This window comes from Rhinopithecus roxellana, chromosome 13 (genome assembly GCF_007565055.1).
Source record: "Rhinopithecus roxellana isolate Shanxi Qingling chromosome 13, ASM756505v1, whole genome shotgun sequence".
NCBI lineage: Eukaryota > Metazoa > Chordata > Mammalia > Primates > Cercopithecidae > Rhinopithecus > Rhinopithecus roxellana.
In genome coordinates this window covers 25,137,883-25,164,078 of record NC_044561.1, presented here as the reverse complement: position 1 = coordinate 25,164,078, position 26,196 = coordinate 25,137,883, and the positions used below count along the sequence as shown (strand labels likewise).

Below are 26,196 nucleotides of genomic sequence, written 5' to 3'. Positions count from 1 at the left end.
TACAAATATTAGCCAGGCGTGATGGTGCATGCCTGTAATCTCAGCTACTCAGGAGGCTGAGGCAGGAGAATCACTTGAACCCAGGCAGCAGAGGTTGAGGTGAGCCGTGACTGCACCATGTACTCCAGCCTTGGCAACAGAGCAAGATTTCATCTCAGAAAAAATAAATACACAAAATCAGGATCATCAGTTCTGCTTGAAAAACTGGATGATCCAACCAACCATTCTGGACAAGGAAGAGCTGGCTGGGATGCAGGGGAAGCTCCTTCCTCGCCACCATTTGTCACAAAATCCCCATCCCTGCCTGGCCTGGCTTCTGGGCACAGCTCCCGATGCAGAATCCCCAGGGAAAGGGCCTGCAAATCCGGGTTTGAAACCCCACGGTGCCCCGAGTATCTTGCAGGCGGCCTGGCATTTAGGAATCCCCAGATCAGGGATTTCTGAGGCAGTTTGGAAGGGACTTTGCCCTCAGAACTCTGCCCCCAACTAAATTCTCCACTTTCCCTCTGAACCCTCCTCTCTGCTCAGTGATGAGTGGGCACCCTGAGAGTGCAGGAGTACCCTGCCAGGAACTACATGGGAGGGGCAGCAAGGCACTGTGCCCACACAAGCTGTCCAGCCTCCCGGCCAGGGAGCAGGCTGCTCCCTGGGTTACCCTTCCTGCCCCTCCCTCTACCTGGTCAAACTCTACTCCCCTGTCAGGATCCAGGGCAAGATGAGTCTTCCTAGTTCCCCTGCCACCAGGCTGAGGAAAAGCCAATTACTCCCTCCTCTGTCGGGTTAGTTGTGCATCTGTCTGTTGTGTGTCTGTCTGCTTTCCTTGGCTTCCACTCATTCATTCAACAATTTTTGAGGCGGAGTCTAGCTCTGTCGCCCAGGCTGGAGTGCAGTGGCGCGATCTCGGCTCAGTGCAAGCTCCACCTCCCGGGTTCATGCCATTGTCCTGCTTCAGCCTCCCGAGTAGCTGGGACTACAGGCGCCCCCCCCCCCCCCCCCCCGCCCCACCACACCCGGCTAATTTTTTGTACTTTTAGTAGAGATGAGGTTTCACCATGTTAGCCAGGATGGTCTCGATTTCCTGACCTCGTGATCCGCCCGCCTCGGCCTCCCAAAGTGCTAGGATTACAGGCATGAGCCACCGCACCCGGACTTTTTTTTTTTTTTTTTTGAGATGGAGTCTCACTCTGTCGCCCGAGCTGGAGTGCGGTGGCATGATCTCGGCTCACTGCAACCTCTGCCTCCTGGGTTCAAGTGATTCTCCTGCCTCAGCCTCCCAAGTAGCTGGGATTACAGTAGCTGGGATTACAGGCACCCACCACTACACCCAGCTAATTTTTGTATTTTTAGTAGAGATGGGGTTTCACTATGTTGGCCAGGCTGATCTTGAACTCCTGACCTCAAGCGATCCTCCCACCTCAGCCTCCCAAAGTGCTGGGATTACAGACGTGAGCCACCATGCCTGGTCCCTCATTCAACAAATATTTACCTAGCTTCAACTCTGCACTGAAAACACAAAAGTGAACAAGAGCGTCAAGAGCCCTACAGTCCTGCAAGTCTTGTTTGGTGGGGGAGGGGTAAGAAGTCAGCAAACAGCCTCCACCCTGATGAGGGAGGCAGACATTGGGAAAACACTGCATGGATAATGGGGGTGCTGTGAGGGAATAATGGGGGCCCGGGCCCTTCTGCAGATGTGGTGTCAGGGAAGGCCCTGCCCAGGGTGACATCTGAGTTTAGAGAGGTCCTGAGAAGAGGCCTCACTCAGGTGCTCTAGTCGTCAGTCCCAGGAGCCCAGCCTTCAAGTCATCCCAGCCTGGACACCAGACGTAAGTGATGAGGCTTCCAGATGATTCCTGCCCCACCTGTTCAGGGCTCCCAGCAGAGAAGAGCTGTACCCAGAGAGCCCTGCTTGATTTCTTGGCCTGCAGAAGCCAATGCTTGACCATGTTACACCCCTAAGTTCTGGGGTGGTTCATTATAACAACAGATCACTGGACCACGGAAATCACTTCTTCTCTTCTACTCTTCAGGGTGCTAACTCATTTTTATATAAACAACTCATCCCCACCCAGACACACACACAAGGCCCTAGAGCAGCAGTTCCCAAACTGTGCCGTATCCCCCGGGGATCTGTAAAAATACTGACACCCAGACAATAGGGAGGCATCCTAAAAATACCTGACCAAGACTATTCAAGATTGTCAAGCTCATCAAAAACAAAGAAAAGTCTGATACTATATCCTGGATGTGACATAACATTAAAACTGAGAAAATCATAATAAACTATGAACTTTATTTAATAGGAACATATCAATATTGGCTCATTGATGGTAATGAACATACTATGCTAAGGCAAGATGGTGATGAAAGCTGAAAACTGGGTGTGGGTGTATGGGAACTCTCTGTACCATCATTCCAATTTTCCTGTAAATCTAAAACGGTTCTAAAAAGTAAAGCCTATTTAAAAAATACTGATGCCCAGGCCCTGCCCCCAGGCATTTAGATTTAATTTCTGGGATGTGACCTGGGCATCCAGATTTTGAAAAGCTCCCTGAGTGATCTTAATGTGCGACAAAGTTTGGAAACCACAACCCTGGAAGAAAAACCTGGCCTCAAGAAGCTAGGAAGGCTAGTTATAAACAGCCAGGAAGAAGTTTAGAAATAAAGAAAAAGGATTTTGTTGGTTGAACCATATATGTAATGAATTCTGGGGCTGTTGGTATATTTCCGAGATTTGGAGAGTCCTAAGTCGTCCAAATCATCTTCTGGTGTGTGGGTGTGTGTGTTTAGCAGTACAGTTACTAAGCTGCCAGGGTTAACAAATATTTGACACTCGTATCTCCCCCTTCCCTGACCCATGTTGTTGGCAGACATCACTAATCGATTACAGCACCATCTCCCTCTGGGCCTGGATGTGGTCTCAGAGTCCTTTTCAACATATTGCACCACTTGGGCATTATCCATTAGCTGGAGTTGGCACCTGAGATAAAGCCTATTTCCTACTCTTGCTAAGCAGGTAGTAGGCAGGACCATCTGGGCAAATCTGATTGGGTGTTCAGTTCCTGGGGCTCCTGTAGTCATGGAGAAAGCAATCAATGGCAGTGCAGCTGTTGGATTCCTGGGCATGGAGGGGCCCAGGCCCAGAAACTGAGTCCTCTCGCCTCTTCCCCACCAAGTCATGACCATTCCTGCAGATTCCTAGCTATCTAGAGCTAACTATTCATTTACTTATTTAAGACAGGATCTTGCTCTTTGTCCAGGCTGGAGTGCAGTGGCATAATCAGAGCTCACTGTAGCCTCAAACTCCTAGGCTAAAGTGATCCTCCTGCCTTAGCCTCCTGAGTAGCTGAGACCACAGGGGTACAACACCACAACTGGTTAATTTTTAAAAACTTTTTCAGAGATGAGGTCTCACTACATCGCCAAGGCGTTGATCTCAACTCCAGGTTCAAGCATTTGAACCTGATCTCAAACTCCAGGTTCAAGCATTCTTCCCACGTCTGCCTCTGCCTCTGAGTAGCTGGGAGTACAGGCGAGAGCCAACACTCAGCATAGTTTCCTTTCTTTATGCCTGCGGCAATCCATCCCTCAGAATCTACCTCCTCCCCATGGGCCCAGCTCCTCACAATCTCCTCCTCTGGCCTGCAATATGCTCACCCAACACAGACTTGTCACCCAACAGTGTCACCCCACACCAATTCCATGCCTCTCTCTGCCCCTTCATCAGAGTGCTCACCCAGACAGCTCTTCAGGACTGACCAAGTGTCTTCCCTCAAAGTGCAGCACCCCCACTTTCCGACTATATGGGCTAGCCTTGGGCATATAGACATGAGGGTTCCTTCCATTTCCAGAAGAAGAAATCTAGGCTCCAACTAGTGGGGTTGCACCTGGAATCTGGATCCTTCATCACACCCTGAAGTCTTAAACTCACTTTCTCCATAACTCATGTCTGCCACAGGACAGATTCCACTCAAAGGAAGGATGAGGCTGGGTGTAGTACTTCATGCCTGTAATATCAGCACTTTGGGAGACCCAGGCAGATGGACAGCTCAAGCCCAGGAGTTCAAGACCAGCCTGGGCAACATGGCGAAACCCTGTCTCTACAAAAAATACAAAAATTAGCCAGCATGCTGGCGCATGCCTGTGGTCCTAGGTACTTGGGAGGCCGAGGCAGGAGGATCACTTGAGCCCAAGTTGAAGCTGCTGTGAGCCATGACTGTGCCACTGCACTTCTGCCTGGGCAACAGAGTGAGAACCTGTCTCAAAAAAAAAAAAAAAAAAAAAAAGCCCGGCAGAGCATACTGGACATGTGACGTTACCCTTCTGGGCCTCCGTTTTCCTCATCTATGAGATGGCAGCAGTGAGTTGTGGGATAAGGGGTTAACAGGTGGAAAAGGTTAACACTCTCTAGGTCTCCCTCCAACAGCGAGGGGGACTCTAGCGCCCGCAATCTCACGCTGTTCCACCAGGGGGCGCGCGCGCGCCAGAATGCTGGCCTAGCCCCATAAGGGAGGCTTTGCAAGGAGAACAGGTGTCCGTCATTCACTCATCTCTCTCCTGTGGGTCGGTTGGCATCCAGCTGGGGGCCCTGCATGGCCTTGGTCCCTGGGAGCCCACAGAGCCCCAGAGCTCCAGGTGGCACTGCTGAAACCGAAGCCAGCGGTTCTTGTTCCACCTGGGGATCCTGCCCCACTAGAGACACCCTTTCTCCTCGTAAGTCGCAAAGGATAAGTCCACAGGTCTGGATTCAGTCCAGCCACCACTGTTTCTTCACTGCATTTTGCTGGGCCAGTCACCTCCCCTCTCTGAGCCTCAGGTTCATAATCTCTTAAATGGGCATCTTCTTGGCACTTCAATGAATATAGTGAAGTCACTTAGGGGAAAAGTGCCAAGAAATGGAACTTCATGTAGTACGTGGGGAGTATGAAGACAGATAATAGGATAGGGTTTGCGCAGTGCTTAGCACAGCGTCTGCCACATAGAAACTCGGTATCTAACATAGTCACAGCAACAACAGCCAACACTTACAAAGCGTCTACTAGGTGTCAGGCACTGCTCATCGCGCCTTGTGCACAGGAGCTCAGCCCACTTCACCGCATTTCTTTTTTTTTTTTTTAAGACAGTCTTGCTCTGTCACCAGGCTGGAGTGCAGTGGCGCGATCTCAGGTCACTGCAACCCCACCTCCCGGGTTCAAGCAATTCTGCTGACTCATCCTCCCGAGTAGCTGGGATTACAGGCACCTGCCACCATGCCCAGCTAATTTTTGTATTTTTAGTACAGACGGTGTTTCACCATGTTGGTCAGGGCTCGATCTCCTGACCTCGTAATCCGCCCGCCTCGGCCTCCCAAAGTGCTGGGATTACAGGAGTGAGCCACTGCGCCCAGCCACTTCACCGCATTTCTAACAAGTAGGCTCTGTTATGACCCCAGTCTCAGAGATGGGGAAACTGAGGCACAGAGATGTCAGTCCACTCAAAGTCACATAGCTGATAAGTAGCAGAGTTGGGATTTAAATCCAGGCCATCTGGCTTAGGATATGAGCTCTTTTCTGTATTCATCTCACACTTCAATTTTAAAAATCCTTTTCCAGGCCGGGCACGGTGGCTCAAGCCTGTAATCCCAGCACTTTGGGAGGCCGAGACGGGCGGATCACGAGATCAGGAGATCGAGACCATCCTGGCTAATACGGTGAAACCCCGTCTCTACTAAAAATACAAAAAACTAGCCGGGCGACAAGGCGGGCGCCTGTAGTCCCAGCTACTCGGGAGGCTGAGACAGGAGAATGGCGTGAACCTGGGAGGCGGAGCTTGCAGTGAGCTGAGATCCGGCCACTGCACTCCAGCCTGGGCGGCAGAGCAAGACTCCGTCTCAAAAATAAAAATAAGGCCGGGCGCGGTGGCTCAAGCCTGTAATCCCAGCACTTTGGGAGGCCGAGACGGGCGGATCACGAGGTCAGGAGATCGAGACCATCCTGGCTAACACGGTGAAACCTCGTCTCTACTAAAAAATACAAAAAACTAGCCGGGCGAGGTGGCGGGCGTCTGTAGTCCCAGCTACTCGGGAGGCTGAGGCAGGAGAATGGCGTAAACCCGGGAGGCGGAGCTTGCAGTGAGCTGAGATCCGGCCACTGCACTCCAGCCCGGGCGACAGAGCGAGACTCCGTCTCAAAAAAAAAATAAAAAATAAAAAAAAATAAAATAAAATAAAATAAAATAAAAATAAAAAATAAAAAAAATCCTTTTCCAGGCAACAAAAGAAAAAGTTGGGTGTCATCAAACTTCATCAAAGTTATAAATTTTGTGTATCAAAGAACATTATCAAGAGAGTGAAAACACAGCCCACAGAATGGGAAAAAGTATTTGTAAATATCTGATATGGGATTAATATCCAGAATATATATAAAAAATATTCCACTGGGTGTCATGGCTCATGCCTATAATCCCAGCACTTTGGGAGACCGAGGTAGGAGGAACACTTGAGCTCAGGAGTTCCAGACCAGCCTGGGCAATATGGCAAAACCCTGTCTCTACCAAAAATACAAAAAAAAAAAAAAAAAAAAATTAGCCGGTATGGTGGTACGTGCCTGTAGCTGTAGTCCCAGCTACTTGGGAAGCTGAGGTGGGAGGATGGCTTGAGCTCAGGAGGTGCTGCAGCGAGCCGAGATCATGCAACTGCACTCCAGCCTGGGCAACAGAGCCAGATCCTGTCTGTCTGCCTGCCTGTCTGTCCCTCTCTCTCACTCTCTCCATATATAAAAGAAAAAACAATCTGATTCAAAAATGGGCAAAGAACTTGAATGGACATTTCTGCCAAAAAGATATACAACTGGTCATTTGGCACATGAAAAGACACTCAAAATCATTAGTTATTAGGGAAATGAAAATAAGTATCTCAGTGAGCTACCATGGCTAGTTTTTAAATTTTTATTTATCCATTGTTTTAGAGTCAGCCCAGGCTGGTCTGGAACTCCTGGCCTCAACCAATCCTCCTGTCTCGGCCTCCTGACTGGACGACAGGCATGAGCCACCGCGCCTGGCCTGCAACTTGTTTCTTTAGTCACGACCTTTGATGAGGTACTTTCAGCAGGCCTTGCGTAGTCTTTCATTTTGATTGTTTCCTTCTCATTTGGACTGCCTGTCAACCTACTGAAATCTAGAGGGAATCTCTAACTAGCATCCAGGATATGTTCAAGTTCCCATTTATTTCAAGTTGATTACACTCACAAGGACTACCACTGCTGTCAGCAGAATCCTGACAAAGCCATCAGGTCCAAATGCGCTCCAACCTCCCAACCTTTGCCCTGGCAGATCCTGTGTACAAAGATGCCAGCATGACGATGACGCAGCACCAGCCTCAGAAGCAAAGGGCCACAGTTTCACCAGTGAGAGATGTGGGAAAGTCTGAGTTCAGCATTAAACCTAACCCTGTGGGTGTCCAGGAAGGTCACGCGGAAGTAAAGTTTAAAGGACCCCAGATGACGTCCATTGTATAGAGCACAATTTCATGCCTCTAAAACTCTGCCCATGCTGTCCCCTCGATCAGGGGCAAACCACTCTTCCCTAGACCATAGTTACCTGGCAAACACCTGCTCAGCCTTCAAGACTTAGAACTCAGACTCCTCGGTCTCAAACTCCTGCTTCTCTGCTAGCCCTCCCCAAGTGGAGACACCCCCTCCCTCCTCCAGGGAGACTTTACACAAATTTAAATTAAATTGAAGCACATGACATGATGCCTGATATATAGTAAACGTTCAATAAACAGTAGCTATTACGGAGCTTCTGGATACCTGAACACGGGGAGGTTCCCGGAGGGTGGCATGCCCAGGGAGGGCATGGAAGCTCTGCGCTCCCTCCCCCATACCTCACCCTACGCATCTCTGCTTCTACAGCTTATCTTTTATAATAAACTGGCAAACGAAGAGGAAGAGAGACCAGAGACATCTACCTATCCCCCACCTTCCACCCTGCATACACAGAAGAGGCTAGGGGAAGACGAAGGACATGGCTGTCAGCCACAGAGAGGAGCCTCATCAGAAGCCAGCCTTGCCAGCTCCTTCATCTTGGACTTCTAGCCTCTGTAACTGTGAGAAAGTAAATTTCTGCTGTTTAAGAAAAAAAAAAAGTAGCTATTAGAACCCACTGCAATTATTTACCTACCTTCTTTTTTTTTTTTTTTTGAGATGGCGTCTCACTCTGTCACCCAGGCTGGAGTGCAGTGGGCTCGATCTCAGCTCACTGCAAGCTCTGCCTCCTGGGTTCACACCATTCTCCTGCCTCAGCCTCCCAAGCAGCTGAGACTACAGGCGCCCACCACCACGCCTGGCTAATTTTTTGTATTTTTAGTAGAGGCGGGGTTTCACCGTGTTAGCCAGAATGGTCTCAATCTCCTGACCTTGTGATCCGCCCACCTTGGCCTCCTGAAGTGCTGGGATTACAGGCGTGAGCCACTGCGCCTGGCCCCTATCTTCTTTTTTTGAGATGGAGTCTCACTCTGTTACCCAGGCTGGAGTGCAGTGGTGCAAACTCAGCTCACTACAACCTCCGCCTCCCGGGTTCAAGCGATTTTCCCGCCTCAGACTCCTGAGTAGCTGGGATCAAGTGATTCTCCTGCCTCAGCCTCCTGAGTAGCTGGGATTACAGGCACGTACCACCATGCCCATCTAATTTTTCTTTTCTTTTTTTTTTTTTTTTTTTGTATTTTAGTAGAAACAGGGTTTCACCATGTTGCCCAGGCTGGTCTCAAACTCCTGAGCTCAGGCGAATCGCCTGCCTCAGCCTCCCCAACTGCTGGGATTATAGGCGTGAGCCACTGCAACTGGCCTATTTACCTACCTTCTTAATTGTCTATGCCTTGGTTATAACTGTATCCCACTGCCCAGCACAGCACTTACCACATGCAGACTAGTACTTGTCAAAAAAAAAAGGACGAAAATCCCTAAACACTACCTCAGCCCAACAGGTCTCTTCAGTGACCCCCAAGTACCCCCCTTTGCCTGTGTGAGTTCTCAGTCCCAAATGTCTCCCCTCCTACTTCCTGCATCTGACTGGACTCTCCCAGGTCATCTTCAGACCCCCGGGCTGTGAACTCCAGGAGGCTGACGGAGAAAATCTCCAGGCCCCGTCATGCAGGGCCTGGCGCGTAGTAGGTCCAAAAAGAAAGAAACTCAAGACTAAATGAGCCAGCATATGCTGACCAATAGGTTTGGGGGATTGGGAGAAAATTCTAGAGACTGCCAGAGGCCCTCCCCCTGGTCCATTGCAGGGAAGCCTCCCAGCTGGTGAATTTATGACTTCATCGTCACAAGACGGGCCTCCATGGTTAACTGTGACTCAAGGTCACGGTCCACAACTGAGTCACTGTGTTTTATGGTTCCTGCGAAAATGCAGACCAAAGCTCACTTCCTGGGGAAAAGAGCAGGGAGGAGGCCTGACACAGGACTTGGATTCACCACGTGGACTCGAGGTCCTGAGGGGAACCCTGAAAGGAACAAGGGAGATGGGGAGAAATGGTGAGCGCTGGCCAAGGAGTCACAAAGACTGAACTCCAGCCCCAGCTCTGCCTCTAGAGGCCACAGGACCATACACAAGACACTTCCCTGCACTGGGCCTTTTTCCTCAACTGCAGAAAAACTTCTAAGGCTATGGATGTTTGTCTTTCCCATCGGCTCTTTGGGAGAGCATAGAAAAAAAAAAAAAAACTGGCAGCAAATAGTAATAAAATAATAATAGGCCGGGGGTGGTGGCTCACGTCTGTAATCTCAGCACTTTGGGAAACTAAGGCTGGCGGAAAACTTGAGGTCAGGTGTTTCAGACCAGCCTGGCCAACATGGCAAACCCTATCTCTACTAAAAATACAAAAATTAGCCGGGTGTGGTGGTGCATGCCTGTAGTCCCAGCTACTCAGGAGGCTGAGGCACGAGAATCACTTGAACCCAGGAGGCAGAGGCTGCAATGAATCAAGATTGTGCCACTGCACTCCAGTCTGGGCGGCAGAGTGAGACTCCATCTCAAATAATAATAATAATAATAATAATAATAGCCGCTATGATTTATTAATCCATTTCTCGTTGTCAGGCACTGTGCTAAGAGCTTTGTAAGCATCATCTCATTTGGGCTCTGTCCTCCCACCGGGCTACCATGCACGAAGAGTGGAAAGTTCAGCAGACACTTAAGAGCATGGACTGCAGACCCAGAACTTGGAAGAGACACTTAATGGCTCTGAGACTCAGTTTGCCCATCTGTGAAGCGGAAATAATAGTAGTATCTACACTACATGTAAGGATAGTAAGTGTTAGGCTTTGTTTTTGCTATCACTATCCACTTTATAGAGGAGGAAAAGTGAGGCCCCGAGTGGTAAACTCACTTGCTCAAGGCCTCTAGCAAGTGGCAGTGGGCAGGGCTATGCAAATCAGCAGGGTATCGGCCTGGCAGGTCCCAGGCACCCTCTGGAAGACAGCAGCAACAGAGCAGCTGATGGCTAACCCCAGGCTGAGCAAATATCACATTCTCAGCTCCAGGAGGAGTCCCAGGGCTCAGGGTGTCTTGTTTCTTCATGCAGCTAATGCACGGAGTGCTGCAGGCCCACGGGAGAGAGGAGCTGGCAGGGGCTGGCAGGGGTTGGCCACAGGCCAAAACCACAGGCCCATGGCGGGAAGGGCCTGGGGCCAAGGCTGGAGCAAGATAGGCCCCGTTTCCATTCCAGCTCCCCCAGCTGCTAACTGTGTGGCCTTGGTCAAGGGGCTGAACCCCTCTGAGCCTCACTCTCCTGCTTTGCAAAATAGGATTCATGGTCTCTAATATGAGGCTGAAGGAGGAACTGACAAGGCCTGAGAGGTTCAAAAAATGAAGATGAACGTGAACTTAAACGGGAAAATAACAGCACAAAGTCATTCATCAAAGCAGTGATGGGAATCATAGCAGACACAGTGAATCTCTTCAAACACCTCATGAGACACAAAATGCATGTATGACCAATTTCCAGAGGAGCAGGGACAGCCACCAGGGGCTCAGGACCCCAGCCCTCCTCTGCTGGGTCACCCCGGTTAAGTCAGGTCCTCTCTCCTGGCCTCACTTTCCCCTTTTATAAAAAGAGAATTGGATAGATGAGAAAAAAAAGGAAGAGGAGAGGAAGGGGAGGAAGAGGAAGAGAAAGGGAAGGGAAAGTAGAAGAGATGGAAAGTATCAGGAAAGGAGGAAGGGAAGAGGGAGAAAGAAGGAAAAGCTACCACTGCAGCTGAGACATTAAGAATTTACTATGTGCTGGGTGATCTCATTTACTACTCACAAAAATACTCTTGAGGTCATAGAGAACTATCCTTATCTTACAGAAGAAAAAACTGATATTTAGTGAGGTCCATGAAGTCATCCTGCCCAAGGTCACAGTGGCAGAGTTGGAACTTAAAGCCACTTCTTTCAGCCTCCAGAGCCCATTACTAAAAGGTCCCTCTGGGATGGGCTGTTGGAGCCACCAGGATAGGACCTAAACACCACCTCCTCCTTGTGGCCACTCCCAAGAATTGCAGGTACAAGTCCCAAAAGCAGCGAAATGAGGTGTGAGGCCCCAGCACTCTCGAGTTCATGCTAAGTCCCTCCACCCACGTACCTCTGGAGGAGAGGAAATCAAGCAGGCAAGAGTGGGGCAGGGCCCTCAGAGACTAGAAGGAAAGAGCCAAGGCAAGCTGCCCAAGGACTCCAAGGACAAAAGCTCTTCAATGACAGAGAGTGGAAGAGGAGGAGCCGGACGACCAAGGAGGATGCCAGCAAGTAGAGACTCTAAAAAGACAGGTTTAAAATGCTTCTTTCCCCATCACCTTTGTCTACACACACACACACACACACACACACACACACACACACACAAGTTCAAGTACAATCAGATAAGCTAAGTCAGAGCTATCTGAGAGGGATTGGAGAAATGGCTGAGAAAGAAGACAATGGAAGGGAATGTTTATCAGAAAATCCAGGCAGGTTTCAAATGTGTGTGAATCTTTGGCTAGGATCTGGATCCTCGAGGAAAATTCCCAGGCTGCTCAGTAAACACCTAACTGGGATCCGAGTTCCTCCCCGGCCCGTCTCCCCCAGCCCCATGGTCGGGCACACGTTGTGGCTGCTCTGCATCGCTCCTAGCATGAACTATGCCAGGGTACCTTCTTCACCCCCATTTTACAGAAATGGAAACTGAGGTTCAGAGAAGCAAAGTTTCTTGCCCGTGGCCATAAAACTGGAAGGGATAGACTCTCAATGGAGCTTCAGTGCAAAATCGTATGTCTCCAAAACGTGAGACCAGGCCCAGGTCTCCCTGAAGCTTATGGAGCTGAGCAACCAAAGAGGCCTTTGTGAGCAGAAGCATCGCTGCCTTAGGAGCCCTGTCTTTGATGCCTCTGTATAGGACCTGGGCCAGGAAGGGGCTTCATGAGCAAGTGCAAAACTCCAAACAGCATGGAACTAAAGTCAGAAAAGAAACTCAATGAAGGTGGCGAAGTCCTGGAATCCACATGGGTACACTGAGGCTCTGGAGGGGGCAGCTGCCCCTGGGGCCTGCTCAGTGTGTACTCATCTCCTTTCACAAGTAAGGAAACAGGATGAGGGGGAAGAGGGCACAAGGACACAGAGATAAGCAAGAGCCAGAGGGAGACTTAAAAACGAGGACAAGCCGGGCGCGGTGGCTCAAGCCTGTAATCCCAGCACTTTGGGAGGCCGAGGCGGGTGGATCACGAGGTCAGGAGATCGAGACCCTCCTGGCTAACACGGTGAAACCCCGTCTCTACTAAAAATACAAAAAACTAGCCGGGCGCGGTGGCAGGTGCCTGTAGTCCCAGCTACTCGGAGGCTGAGGCGGGAGAATGGCGGGAACCCGGCAGACGGAGCTTGCAGTGAGCTGAGATCCGGCCACTGCACTCCAGCCTGGGCGACACAGCGAGACTCCGTCTCAAAAAAAAAAAAAAAAAAAAAAAAGAAAAGAAAACGAGGACAGTCATACCAGTAACAGCAACAGTAATAATTATGTGACGATGACACTTATTGTTTGCTATGTACCCAGAAGCATGCTAAGCACTTCATGTGTTCTCTCATCTGAGCCCCACATCCGCCCTGTTAAGTAGATACTATCATTATCCCCATTCTACAGATGAGGAAACTGAAGCCAGAGGTCAGCCCAAGGTCACACACGGATGTATGCAGATCCAGGACTTGAACCCAGGCAATCTGTCTCTAGAACCAGCTTTCTGCTGCCTCCTGTTACCACCATGACTGTCAGTTCCTAAGTACCTCATGACGTGCTGGGCCCCACACACGCTTTTATTGATCCTCGCAACAGAGTTAGAGAAGGAGGAATCAAGATCCTGTTTTCCAGGTAAAGAAACTGAAGTGCAGCAAAATTAAGTAAATTGCTCGAAATCTCAAAGAGGTTGACAGGAGACAGTGCTGGGATCTGAACCCAGGACTTTCCAACACCAGTGTATGTTCCCTTAACTACTCCATGCCAGGTATTGTTGGGCTGGAAACTCAAGAGGAAGAAGGTTTCCCCAGCAGAGCCACCAGACACCCTCCACATCAAGAACCACGACACAGCTAGTCAGGTGACACCAGATTCCTGGACATTTGCCTGCTACCCTCAACCCCGAGAGGGCCCTGGGCTGTCCAGATGCTCCAAAAACCACATTCACAGCAGTGTCCAGCAACCAGCACCTCCTGTGCAATCCTCTCCAGCCGTGTGGTATCACTCACCACAAAGGGACCGCTCCTCCTGTCCTTGCAGAAGCTGTGGCTTCTCCGGGGAACCGAGGCCATAGGGGACACCTGCTGGAGCAGTCGCTCCTTCTCCTGGGGGGCATCCTCCTTCTCCAGGTCCCTTAGCAGCACCTGAGACACAGAGCACAAGAAAAGGACTTTGCTGGGAGCCTTCTCATTTACAGGAAAAAATATATTATGCCAAGAGTCCACTGTGTACCAAAAAGGGCAAACAAGAAAATTAAACTTCCAGAAATCCCCCACCTTAATGATCAGAGGTAACATGTAGGGCAGTAGCTCTGGGTTCAAATGGCCCAGCCTCAGCCATTTAATAACTGTGTGACCTCAGGTGGGTGCCTTAACCTCTCTCTGAGCCTCAACTATCTGGGAAAGGAACCATGATAACAGCACCCAGTTTCTAGGAGCTAAGGAACAGCATTTGGAATGTACATGACGCAGTATAGCCACCAGGGGGCAGACGTGCACAAGTCCCGGGCACCTGGCTTGGCTTACCCTAGCTAGCCTCCTCCATACCTGGCATCTGGGGAGCCCTCCATAAATGCTGGCTGGCCTCATTACTGCCAGTGGTCATTCTTGGTGACCTTATTTTAATCATCTCTTTATGCACCCAAACACACATGCACAGACACAGAGAAACGGTGCATGAACAGCACAGCACCTCCATTACATCTACTTGGAATCCTGCTGTTTTTTTCCACTTAGTTATATATAGGGGAAACATTCACAGGCCAGGACTCCAGGATGCATATTTTATACGCTTCACACTCTCCCTGCGTGGACAAGGAAAGAAAGACCCAGAGATGGGAGGGACCTGCTTAAGAACACACAGCATCAGGAAGAGCAAGACTGAATTTCTAATCCCTTCCCTCACAGCCTCTTTTCTGGATGCCTTGAGAGACCCTCTGGCTTTCCTCCTAACCCCCTGGCTGTTTTTGATCAGTATCCCCACATGTCTCAGGCCAGCCGCAGAGCCTTTTCTCCTTTTGCTACATCATTCCCTCTGGGATCTCTCTTCACGCCCCCCATGGCTTTAAATAAATCCCATCTACACCCAGATGCCTGCCAATTCTGCTTCTCGGTGTTGGAACTCCAGACTTGGAGATCCCACTGCTCACTCAACATCTCTTGGAAGCTCACACTCACCTCAGATCCATGTGCTCAAAACATGCCTCTTGATTCCATCTCTCCACAGTTGCTCTTCCCCCACCTTGCCCATCCAATCCCCAGCTGGGGAGGCCAAGACCCTCGGGTTGCCCTCCATTCTCCTCCCCATTCTCTCCCACTTTTCTTCACCCCATCAGCAAAGCTGAGACTCTACCTGCAAAACATGCTGCAGATCTGACATCTTATATACCAAAATCAACTTGAAATAGATCAAAGGCCTAAAGGTAAGAGCTAAAGCTAGAAAACTCTTGGAAGAAAATATAGGTGTAAATCTTCGGGACCTAGGTTTAGGCAGTGGTTTCTTAAATATGATACCAAAGGCATAAACAACAAAAGAACAATAGATAAAATAGACTTCTTCAAAATTAAAAACTTTTGTGCTTTAAAGGGTGCCATTAAGAAAGGGAAGGCCGGCCGGGCGCAGTGGCTCAAGCCTGTAATCCCAGCACTTTGGGAGGCCGAGACGGGCGGATCACGAGGTCAGGAGATCGAGACCATCCTGGCTAACATGGTGAAACCCCGTCTCTACTAAAAAATACAAAAACTAGCCGGGCGTGGTGGCCGGCGCCTGTAGTCCCAGCTACTCGGAGGCTGAGGCAGGAGAATGGCGTGAACCCGGGAGGCGGAGCTTGCAGTGAGCTGAGATCCGGCCACTGTACTCCAGCCTGGGTGACAGCGAGACTTCGTCTCAAAAAAAAAAAAAAAAAAAAAGAAAGGGAAGGCCAGGCGCAGTGGCTCATGCCTGTAATCCCAGCGCTTTGGGAGGCCGAGGCAGGTGGATCACCTGAGGTCAGGAGTTTGAGACCAGCCTGGCCAACATGGCAAAACCCCATCTCTACTAAAAACACAAAAATTAGCCAGGCATGGTGGCAGATGCCTATAATCCCAGCTACTTGGAAGGGTGAGGCAGGAGATCACGCCACTGCACTCTAGCCTGGGCAATAGAGTAAGACTCCATCTCAAAAAAAAAAAAAAAAAAAAAAAAAAAAACGGAAAAGAGGCCGGGCATGGTGGAGGTGGCTCACGCCTGTAATCCCAGCACTTTGGGAGGCCAAGGCAGGTGGATCACTTGAAGTCAGGAGTTCAAGACCAGCCTGGGCAACATGATGAAACCCCATTTCTACTAAAAATACAAAAATCAGCTGGGCAAGGTGGCACAAGCCTGTAATCCTTGCAACTCGGGAGGCTGAGGCAGGCGAATTGCTTGAATCTGGGAGGTGGAGGTTGCTGTGAGCCAAGATCACGCCACTGCACTCCAGCCTGGGCAACAGAACGAGATTCCAGCTCAAAAAAAAAAAAAAAGAAAGGGAAAAGAAAACCCACAAAATGGGAGAAAACTTCTGCAAATCGTATGTCTGATAAAGCACTCGTATCCAGAATATATAAAGAACAATAACAACTCAAAAAGAATCTGAATAGGCATCATTCCAAAGAATGTATACAAATGGCCAATGAGCATAAGAAAAGATGTTCAACATTATTAACCACCAGGGAAATGGAAATCAAAACCACAATGAGATACCACTTTGGGTCCAGCCTACTAGGATGGCTATCATAAAAAACACAGACAACAGACTGGGCACGGTGGCTCACACCTGTAATCCCAGATGTCAGGAGGCCGAGGCGGGCGGATCACAAGGTCGGGAGATCGAGACCATCCTGGCTAACACGGTGGAACCCCGTCTCTACTAAAAATACAAAAAATTAGCTGGTGAAACCCCATCTCTACTAAAAATACAAAAAATTAGGTGGGCGTGGTGATGGGCACCTGTAGTCCCAGCTACTCGGGAGGCTGAGGCAGGAGAATAGCGTGAACCCGAGAGGCAGAGCTTGCAGTGAGCCGAGATCGTGCCACTGCACTCCAGCCTGGGCAACAGAGTGAGACTCTGTCTCAAAAAAAAAAAAAAAAAAAAAAAAAAAGACAATAAGAACTGTTGGTGAAGATCCAGAGAAACTACAACCCTCAAGCACTGCTGGTGGGAATGTAAAATGGTGCAGCTGCTTTGGAACACAGTCTAGCAGTTCCTCAAAAGTGAAAACTAAAGTTACCATATGACCTAGCAATTCCACTCCTAGGTATATATTCAAAGAAATGAAAATATACCTTTGCACAAAAACTTGTATATGAATGTTCATAGCGGCATTATTCTTTTTTTTTTTTTTTTTTTTTTTTTTGAGACGGAGTCTCGCTCTGTCACCCAGGCTGGAGTGCAGTGGCCGGATCTCAGCTCACTACAAGCTCCGCCTCCCGGGTTCACGCCATTCTCCTGCCTCGGCCTCCCGAGTAGCTGGGACTACAGGCGCCCGCCACCTCGCCCGGCTAGTTTTTTGTATTTTTTAGTAGAGACGGGGTTTCACCATGTTAGCCAGGATGGTCTCGATCTCCTGACCTCGTGATCCGCCCGTCTCGACCTCCCAAAGTGCTGGGATCACAGGCTTGAGCCACCGCACCCGGCCAGCAGCATTATTCTTAAGAGTCAAAAGTAGAAGCAACCAAAATGCCCATCAACAGACAAATGAAGAGATAAAATAAGGCCTACCCAAACAATGGAATATTATTCAGGCAGAAAAAAGGAGTAAAGTCCTGATCCAGTTTATGATATGGTTGAATCTTGAAAACATCACACTAAATGGAAGAAGTCAGTCACAAGACAACATATTGTATGATTCCATTTATATGAAATATCCAGAATAGGTAAATCTCCCTTAAGAGTCAGAAAGTAGATTAGTGATTGCCCAGGACTGGAGGGTAAGGCGGGGAATCTGGAGTGACTGCTTACTGGGTACAGGGTTTTCTGGAGGGGAGTGATAAAGATATTCTAAAATTGCACTTTGGGAGGCCAAGGCAGGCAGATCATTTCAGGTCAGGAGTTCAAGACCAGCCTGGCCAACATGGTGAAACCCTGTCTTTACCAAAAATACAAAAAAATTAGCCAGGCACCGGGCACAGTGTCTCCACCTGTAATCCCAGCACTTTGGGAGGCTGAGGCAGGTGGATCACGAGGTCAAGAGATCAAGACCATCCTGGCCAACATGGTGAAACCCTGTCTCTACTAAAAATACAAAAATTAGTTGGGTCTGATGGCGCATGCCCGTAGTCCCAGCTACTCAGGAGGCTGAGGCAGGAGGATTGCTTGATCCCAGGAGGCAGAGGTTGCAGTGAGCTGAGATCACGCCACTGCACTCCAACCTGGTGACGGAGCAAGACTCCGTCTCAAAAAAAAAAAAAAATAGCCAGGCATGGTGGCATGCACCTGTAATCCCAGCTACTTAGGAGGCTGTGGCAGGAGAATTGCTTGAGCCCAGGAGGCAGAGGTTGCAGTGAGCCAAGATCTTGCCACTGCACTCCAGCCTGGGCGACAGAGCAAGGCTCCCAATGAAACAGATATTCTAAAATTGAGAGTCGTATCATGCCACTGCCCTCCAGCCTGGGTGACAGAGTGAGACCCTTTCTCAAAAAAAATAAAATAAAATAAAATTGAGAGTCATGATAGTTGCACTACTCTGTGAATACGCTAAAAAACACTGAATTGTGTATTTTAAATGGGCAAATTGTATAGAGCATGAATTATATCTCATAAAGCTGTTGCCAAAAAAACCCAAAAAATGCCACCAACCTCTCTACTTCTCTCCACCTCCACAGTCACCTGGTGCAAGCCCTGTTAAGCCTGTGAGGACCAGAGCAGCCTCCTCACTGGACTCCCTGCCTCCACCCTAGGTCTCCACATAAGGAGCAGCTGATGGGGTGATGGGTTCTCTAAGATGCAATCAGGACATCAGAGTTCAGAACTCTTCTATGGCTCCCCGTGCCCTTGGCTGCCCATCTCTCAATTTCAGCTGGGGCCCACACCCCTGTGCCCCTGGAGTCCCTCGAGTATCCCAGGATAAGCTCATCCCCACACTGGGGCATCTTCACTTACTGCTCCTTCCTCCTACCCCCAGATGTTTGCCTGGCTGGGTCCCTTCCACCACTCAGATAGCATCTCTCAGGTCCCTTCCCACAAGAGCCAATTCCTGACCTCCTATCACCCCCTTTTTCTCTCACTCCCAGGACTTACCACTGTCTCCATGAATAACCTCACTCATTCACTGGCGGGAGGCCTGCCTGCCTCTCCAGACCAGTGCTGTGCACCAGAATGTTCTGTAGTAAATGGAGATGTCCTGCCAGTCATATACAGTGGCCAGGACCCATGTGTGGCTTTGGAACATCTAAATGGGGACAGAGTGACTAAGGAACTGAATTTTTCATCATATTTAACTAAATTTAAATCACGGCCGGGCGCGGTGGCTCAAGCCTGTAATCCCAGCACTTTGGGAGGCCGAGACGGGTGGATCGCGAGGTCAGGAGATCGAGAACATCCTGGCTAACACGGTGAAACCCCGTCTCTACTAAAAAAAATACAAAAAACGGCCGGGCGCGGTGGCTCAAGCCTGTAATCCCAGCACTTTGGGAGGCCGAGACGGGCGGATCACGAGGTCAGGAGATCGAGACCATCCTGGCTAACACGGTGAAACCCCGTCTCTACTAAAAATACAAAAACTAGCCGGGCGAGGTGGCGGGCGCCTGTAGTCCCAGCTACTCGGGAGGCTGAGGCAGGAGAATGGCGTAAACCCGGGAGGCGGAGCTTGCAGTGAGCTGAGATCTGGCCACTGCACTCCAGTCCGGGCGACAGAGCGAGACTCCGCCTCAAAAAAAAAAAAAAAAAAAAAAATACAAAAAACTAGCCGGGCAAGGTAGTGGGCGCCTGTAGTCCCAGCTACTCGGGAGGCTGAGGCAGGAGAATGGCGTGAACCTGGGAGGCGGAGCTTGCAGTGAGCTGAGATCCAGCCACTGCACTCCAGCCTGGGCGACAGAGCGAGACTCCGTCTCAAAAAAAAAAAAAAAAAATCACCACCAAGTAGCTATCACACAGTCTGAGATGGTGGGCTTGGCCCCATCTAGGTCCTGCCTAGAGGCCCTGGCACCCAGAACAGGGCCTGCCTGGCATGGGCTGAACAGAGGGCTGGAGGTTAACCCCAAAGTGCTTCCCTCTGATTTCTTCAAGCTCTTCATACCAGCTCCTGGGTGAAGGGTCGACCACACATTATCTCATGATAAATCTCTGACAAGTCCATGAAGCAGGCAGGAGTCCCATCCTACAGATGAGGAAACTAAGGCTCAGAGAGATCTGGGAGGTACCCAGAGTCCTGCAAGGTAGGGTTTAATCCTAGGTCTGCCCAGTATGCAGTCTGGGGCTGTTTCCAGAAAGAAATCAAATGATACAAGTACAAAGATTCATCTCCTAATAAAGAGCTCTAAGAAATCAATGATCAAAGGACCAACGTCTTCAACGAAAAGCAGGTGGAACATAAGCATGTGGGTTACAAGAAAGAAATACAAATGGCCTCACATACCTCCCAAGATGCCATCCTCGCTCACAACAGGAGAAAGCAAACCAAACCATAGTCAAAGGTAAGGGGCACTCATGGGGTCAAAGGGTGACCTCCAGAAGTCTAATACACTGGGGAAGGATGAAATGAAAGAGGCCAGTAAGGAAGTCACAGGTATAGCTCCACTGCAGGGCACACGAACGCAATTCTGCAAAACCACAACCATATTCACCCGTAGAAGGGCAGTAGGCATTCTGAGCCTGTGGATATACCTGCAGGTGTGCACCATGATATGTATACATGGTTTGAAATACAAAGGACTGGAAACAGCATCCACAAGAAAGGGTTAAAGAAACTGTGTTACATCCACAAGCAACGAAAAAAAAAAAAATGAGGATGCTGTCTGTAAGCTGAATCCAAAAACTCTCAGAACAGGTGAAGTGGCTCCCGCCTGTAGTCCCAGGACTTTGGGAGGCGAAAGCGGGAGGATCGCTTGAGCCCAGGAGTTTGATACCAGCCTGGGTAACATAGGGAGACTTCTAGCTCTACAAAAAAAGAAAAAAAATTGGCCGGGCACGGTGGCTCACGCCTGTAATCCCAGTACTTTGGGAGGCCGAGGCGGGCAGATCACGAAGTCAGGAGATAGAGTCCATCCTGGTTAACATGGTGAAACCCCGTCTCTACTAACAATACAAAAAAATCAGCTGTGCGTGGTGGTAGGCACCTATAGTCCCAGCTACTTGGGAGGCTGAGGCAGAAGAATGGCATGAACCCAGGATACAGAGCTTGTAGTGAGCCAAGATCGCACCAGTGCACTCCAGCACTCTGTCTGGGGCAACAGAGCGAGACTCCATCTCAAAAAAAAAAAAAAAAAGAAAGAAAGAAAAAAATTAGCCAGGAGTGGTGGCATATGATTGTAGTCCCAGCTGCTTGGGAGGCTGAGGTGGGAGGATTGCTCGAGCCCAGGAGGTTGAGGCCGTGATCACCCCAGCAGTGAGCCGTGATCTCGCTACTACACTCCAGTCTGAGTGACAGAGCAAAACCTTGGCTCAAAAAAAAAAAAAAAAAAAAAAAAACTCTCAAGACACACTATATGAAAAACAGGTGGAAAATCTGTGGGTTCAGCAGAGATCCTCAACCCAAGATTCCCCTGGGGAGCTTTCATAACTAACAAAGACAGGTCCTCCCCCAGGGATTCTGACCTAACTGGCCTAGAGAGAGGCCCAGGCATTGATATCTTTTAGGATTCCCTGTGTTACTCCTATAGGCAAGCAAAGTTTCAACCACTTAGACAAAATGCTCTCTATTATGGAAAAGTGAAGCAAAAATAAAAATATGTATTTCTATGTGCTTGTATATTCATAAAGGAGCCTCAAAAGAATGTGGACCAAAAAAAAGGAATAAAAGTGATTACCGGGTGGAAGAAATGTAAGCACGGCAGGTATCAGGGGAATTTTTATTGTATGTTTTTAAGTATTTTTGGAGTGGAGCCACGTGAGATCTTCTCTCTCTTAGAACTAAAATAAATAATTTAAATAAATGAAATACTACAGTTGGGTCTGGGAAACAGTTTCTATAAATGTTTGTTAAGTAAAGAACAGAGAAAAAGAAAAGAAGGGATCACTTGAATTACAATCACACCCTTTTGGGCTATAAATCAAGAAACCCTCACCCAAGGAAGCAACCTTGTTTCTTTTTCTTATTATTTTTTTCTTGAGACAGGGTCTTGCTGTGTCACCCAAGCTGGAGTGCAGTGGCCGGATCTTGGCTCACTACAATCTCTGCTGCCCGGGTTCAAGCGATTCTCCTGCCTCAGCCTCCTGAGTACCTGGGATTACAGGTATGTGCCACCACACCCAGCTAATTTTTGTATTTTTAGTAGAGATGGGGTTTCACCATGTTGGCCAGGGTGGTCTCAAACTCGTGACCTCAAGTGATCCTCCAGCCTCGGCCTCCCAAAGTGTTGGGATTACAGATATGAGCCACTGCACCCAGCGCAACCCTGTTTCTAACACACACAAAAATTCAAATCCACCCAAATACCCATCAGTGAGGGTCTGGGTGAAAACAGATTGGGCTCAGTCACATAATACAATAATTACCAACCATTAAAAAGAGGAAGGGGAGGCCGGGTGTGGTGGCTCACGCCTATAATCCTAGCAGTTTGGGAGGCCAAGACGGGTAGATTGCTTGAGGCCAGGAGTTCAAAACCAGCCTGGTCAACATGGTGAAACCTCATCTCTACTAAACATACAAAAAATTAGCCAGGCATGGTGGTGTGCACCTGTAGTCCCAGCTACTCAAGAGGCTGAGGGAGGAGAATCACTTGAACCCGGGAGGCGGGGGTTGCAGTGAGCCGAGATCGCACCACTGTACTCCAGCCTAGGCAACAACAGCCAAACGGTCTCAAAAAAAAAAAAAAAAAAACCTAAGCCACAAGATTTTCTGTAGACTGTTGTCGTGCTTCCATAGAAAGCTTATGTATTTACCTGTATCTAAGTCTATGCATTTACCTATATCTATGTCTGTGTCTAGACCAGGGTTCCCCAACCTACAAACTGCAAATACTTGGGGCTGGAGCATTCTTTGCAGTGGGGGCCGTCTTGTGCCTTGTAGGATGTTGGGCAGCACGCTTGGCTTCTACCCACGAGACGCTAATAGCAACCTCTTCCCAGGGTGTGACAACAACAAAATATGTCTCCAGACACTGCCAAATGTGCCCCGGGGGCAAAATTGTCCACGGTTAAAAACCACTAATGGGCCTGGAGGGTGTTCCCCAGTTTATGCACCACGCTCAATATTTAAAGGAGATTTTCTCTCTACACCATTTTTCTACAGTATTTCAAATTTTACGCAAGCATTCGCTACTATTGCAATATGAAAAGTATGACAATTATGCATATATATATGATTGATAAGTGACTGTCAATATAGAAAAGTCAGAAAGGACATAAACAACTGCAATGGTGGCTGCCTCTGGAGAACACTCACCTTTTATTTTATTTTTTTTATTTTTTTATTTTATTTTTTTTTTGAGACGGAGTCTTGCTCTGTCGCCCAGGCTGGAGTGCAGTGGCCAGATCTCAGCTCACTGCAAGCTCCGCCCCCCGGGTTTACGCCATTCTCCTGCCTCAGCCTCCCGAGTAGCTGGGACTACAGGCGCCCGCCACCTCGCCCGGCTAGTTTTTTGTATTTTTTAGTAGAGACGGGGTTTCACCGTGTTAGCCAGGATGGTCTCCATCTCCTGACCTCGTGATCCGCCCGTCTCGGCCTCCCAAAGTGCTGGGATCACAGGCTTGAGCCACCGCGCCCGGCCTCACCTTTTATTTTCTATACCCCTATAAGGTTTGAAATTTTAACAACCAACATTTTTTCCTTCTGTATTGGTGTGTTTTTATTTTTTTATTATTATTATTTTTTTAAGATCGAGAACCAAAGATCTTTGGGCAGGAGACAAGAGAGAAACGGGAAGCTGGTCCAAGGCTTCCCAATCTCTTGGTGAGAAAACAGATCCCCTGACAACCAGCACTGCTGGTGCCTGCGTGCTCCGGGCAGGCATCCAAGGCTGGGCTGCGGGACAGAGCTGAGCCCAGGATCCCCCCTCCACAACATCTCGACTCCCCCACCACCGGCAAGCACTGAGCAAGGTGCTGGCAAACAGATAAAGTATGGCATTTCCAAGGCCTCTTCCTTCTTCCACTGTTGCCAGATATTAGCCTGCGGGTAGGCACAGGTGAAAGCCTTCTCAGGAAGCACACGGGGGTGGCCCAAGCTGGGTGCTTTATTTCAATTCAGTCTAGTAACAGTGCTTTGGGGCAGGAATCCCTGTTAACTCTGGTGGGGAAACTGGGGCTAGGAGAGGCCAAGAGGCTGCTTTACACACAGCAGGCAAGTAGAAGTGTGGAGACTGAGACGCCAAGTCTGCATGATCCTGAGCATGGTTAGAGAGCTTGGCCTCTTGGGAACAGACATGGGTTCAAAGCCTAACTCCACCACTTACCCACTCTAAACTGGAGACAAATCCTCACTGCATGATCGTTACTGACAGTATCCCCGTGTTTCCTTTCTGCAGCATCCACGTCCAGATTGGCCACCTAGTCCCTTTTACAGACAAGAAAACTCAAGTGCAGGGAAGTGAAAGGTTTTGCCCTGCATCACTCAGTCTGCAAGTGGCAAAGGTGGAATCTGGGGCCTGATTTGCTGCTGCCACATCGCACAGGGCGGTGCTAAGTCAGTTTCCACATGTCCCCCACAACATCCTATGCTTTTCCTACTTCCAAACCTTTGTCCATGCTGTGCCCTGCTGAGAATACCCTCATCTCCTCTCATCAGCCCACCCAAACGCATGGCCATCCCTCAAGCTTGGGCTGAGACCAGCACCTCCTCCACAACACCTTGGGCCTCCTCTCCAGTGCCTCCCTCTGCACCCCATCACTCCCCAGTCTTGGATCACAGTGTCCCATCTCCCCACAGAGAGCAGAAGCTTCCAAAGGGTGGTCCCTGTGCCTTAGATTTCTTCCCCACCTTCATGGTTCTTCACCAGAATGGTCTCGTAGAACATGGCCCACTACCTGTTGGGTAACAGGCCAGATTTTGGTTCAAATACCAGTTTTGCCACTTACTGCTGTGTGACCTGGGACAAATTACTTCACCTCTCTGAGCCTCTTTTTTTTTTCCTCTCTCTCTATCTATACAGGAAGATGATCACACCAGCAGTAGGTAGTGTCAGCACTCTGCCCAACACTCAAGTATATGCCAAAGATCAAGAGAAGGGACGCCCTGCCAACACCCTAGAGCCTCACTGATCGGTATTTGGGTAGATTTGAATGTGTGTGTGTGTAAGAAACAAAGTGGCTTATTTGGGCGAGGGTTTCTTCACAGCTGTTCTGCTTATGTACCCCAAAAAGGGTGTGCTCGCAATTCAAGTGATCCCTTCCTCCTTTCCTCCCCACCCCCCACCCTGCCATCCGTTCTTCTCTTTCCTGCTGTTCTTCACTGAACAAAGGAAGCCGGATTTTCTTTCTTCTGCTGAGCATGGTGCCAGCCAGGATGGAAAAGTCTGAATGTTCATGACCCCACAAACAGCCTCAGGCAAGGACAGAGGGATTAGAAAACACATACTCCAGGTCCCTTGACCCCTGGACATGACAACTTCAGGGTGTTCCAGGCTGACTCCCAAGGGTCCCCAGTGAGACTGATCCTCAGTGGCCCAACATGGCCCCTGTAGCACCTGCCTCACTTCTTCTCTCCTCTACTGGTTCTTCCTGGGATCACCCCCTCAAAACGTGCTTACAGGCCGGGCGCGGAGGCTCACGCCTGTAATCTCAGCACTTTGGGAGGCCAAGGCAGGCAGATCACGAGGTCAAGAGTTCAAGACCAGCCTGGCCAAAATAATGAAACCCCATCTCTACTTAAAAAAAAAAAAAAATACAAAAAACTAGCCGGGTGTGGTGGCGGGCTCCTGTAATCCCAGCTACTTGGAAGACTGAGGCAGGAGAATCACTTGAACCCAGGAGGCGGAGGTTGCAGTGAGCTGAGATCGCACCATTGTTTTCCAGCCAGGTGACAGTGTGAGACTCCGTCTCAAAAAAAAAAAAAAAATACAAGGGTCTGCTTCTGTTGGAACCCAAAACCTCACTACGATCAGTTGTTCACTCATTCAACAAACATTTCTTGGACATTCACAGTATGTCAAGCATGATGCTGGATTCTCAGGATACGATAATGAACAGGAGGCCAGGCGCGGTGGCTCACGCCTGTAATCCCAGCACTTTGGGAGGCAGAGGCGGGCGGATCACAAGGTCAGGAGATCAAGACCATCCTGGCTAACATGGTGAAACCCTGTCTTTACTAAAAATACAAAAAATTAGCCGGGCATGGTGGTGGGCACCTGTAGTCCCAGCTACTTGGGAGGCT

The 26,196-nt window shown here is 49.3% G+C and overlaps 1 protein-coding gene across 1 annotated transcript in view; it reads right to left on the bottom strand.

Annotated features, from left to right (window-relative positions):
• KIAA1671 (KIAA1671 ortholog) overlaps positions 1–26,196 on the bottom strand; it is a 264,890-nt gene that overhangs the window by 144,565 nt on the left and 94,129 nt on the right. Inside the window, 1 exon segment of the mRNA XM_010373298.2 lies at positions 13,723–13,857. Within this exon segment, the coding sequence (XP_010371600.1) occupies positions 13,723–13,857 (135 nt within the window).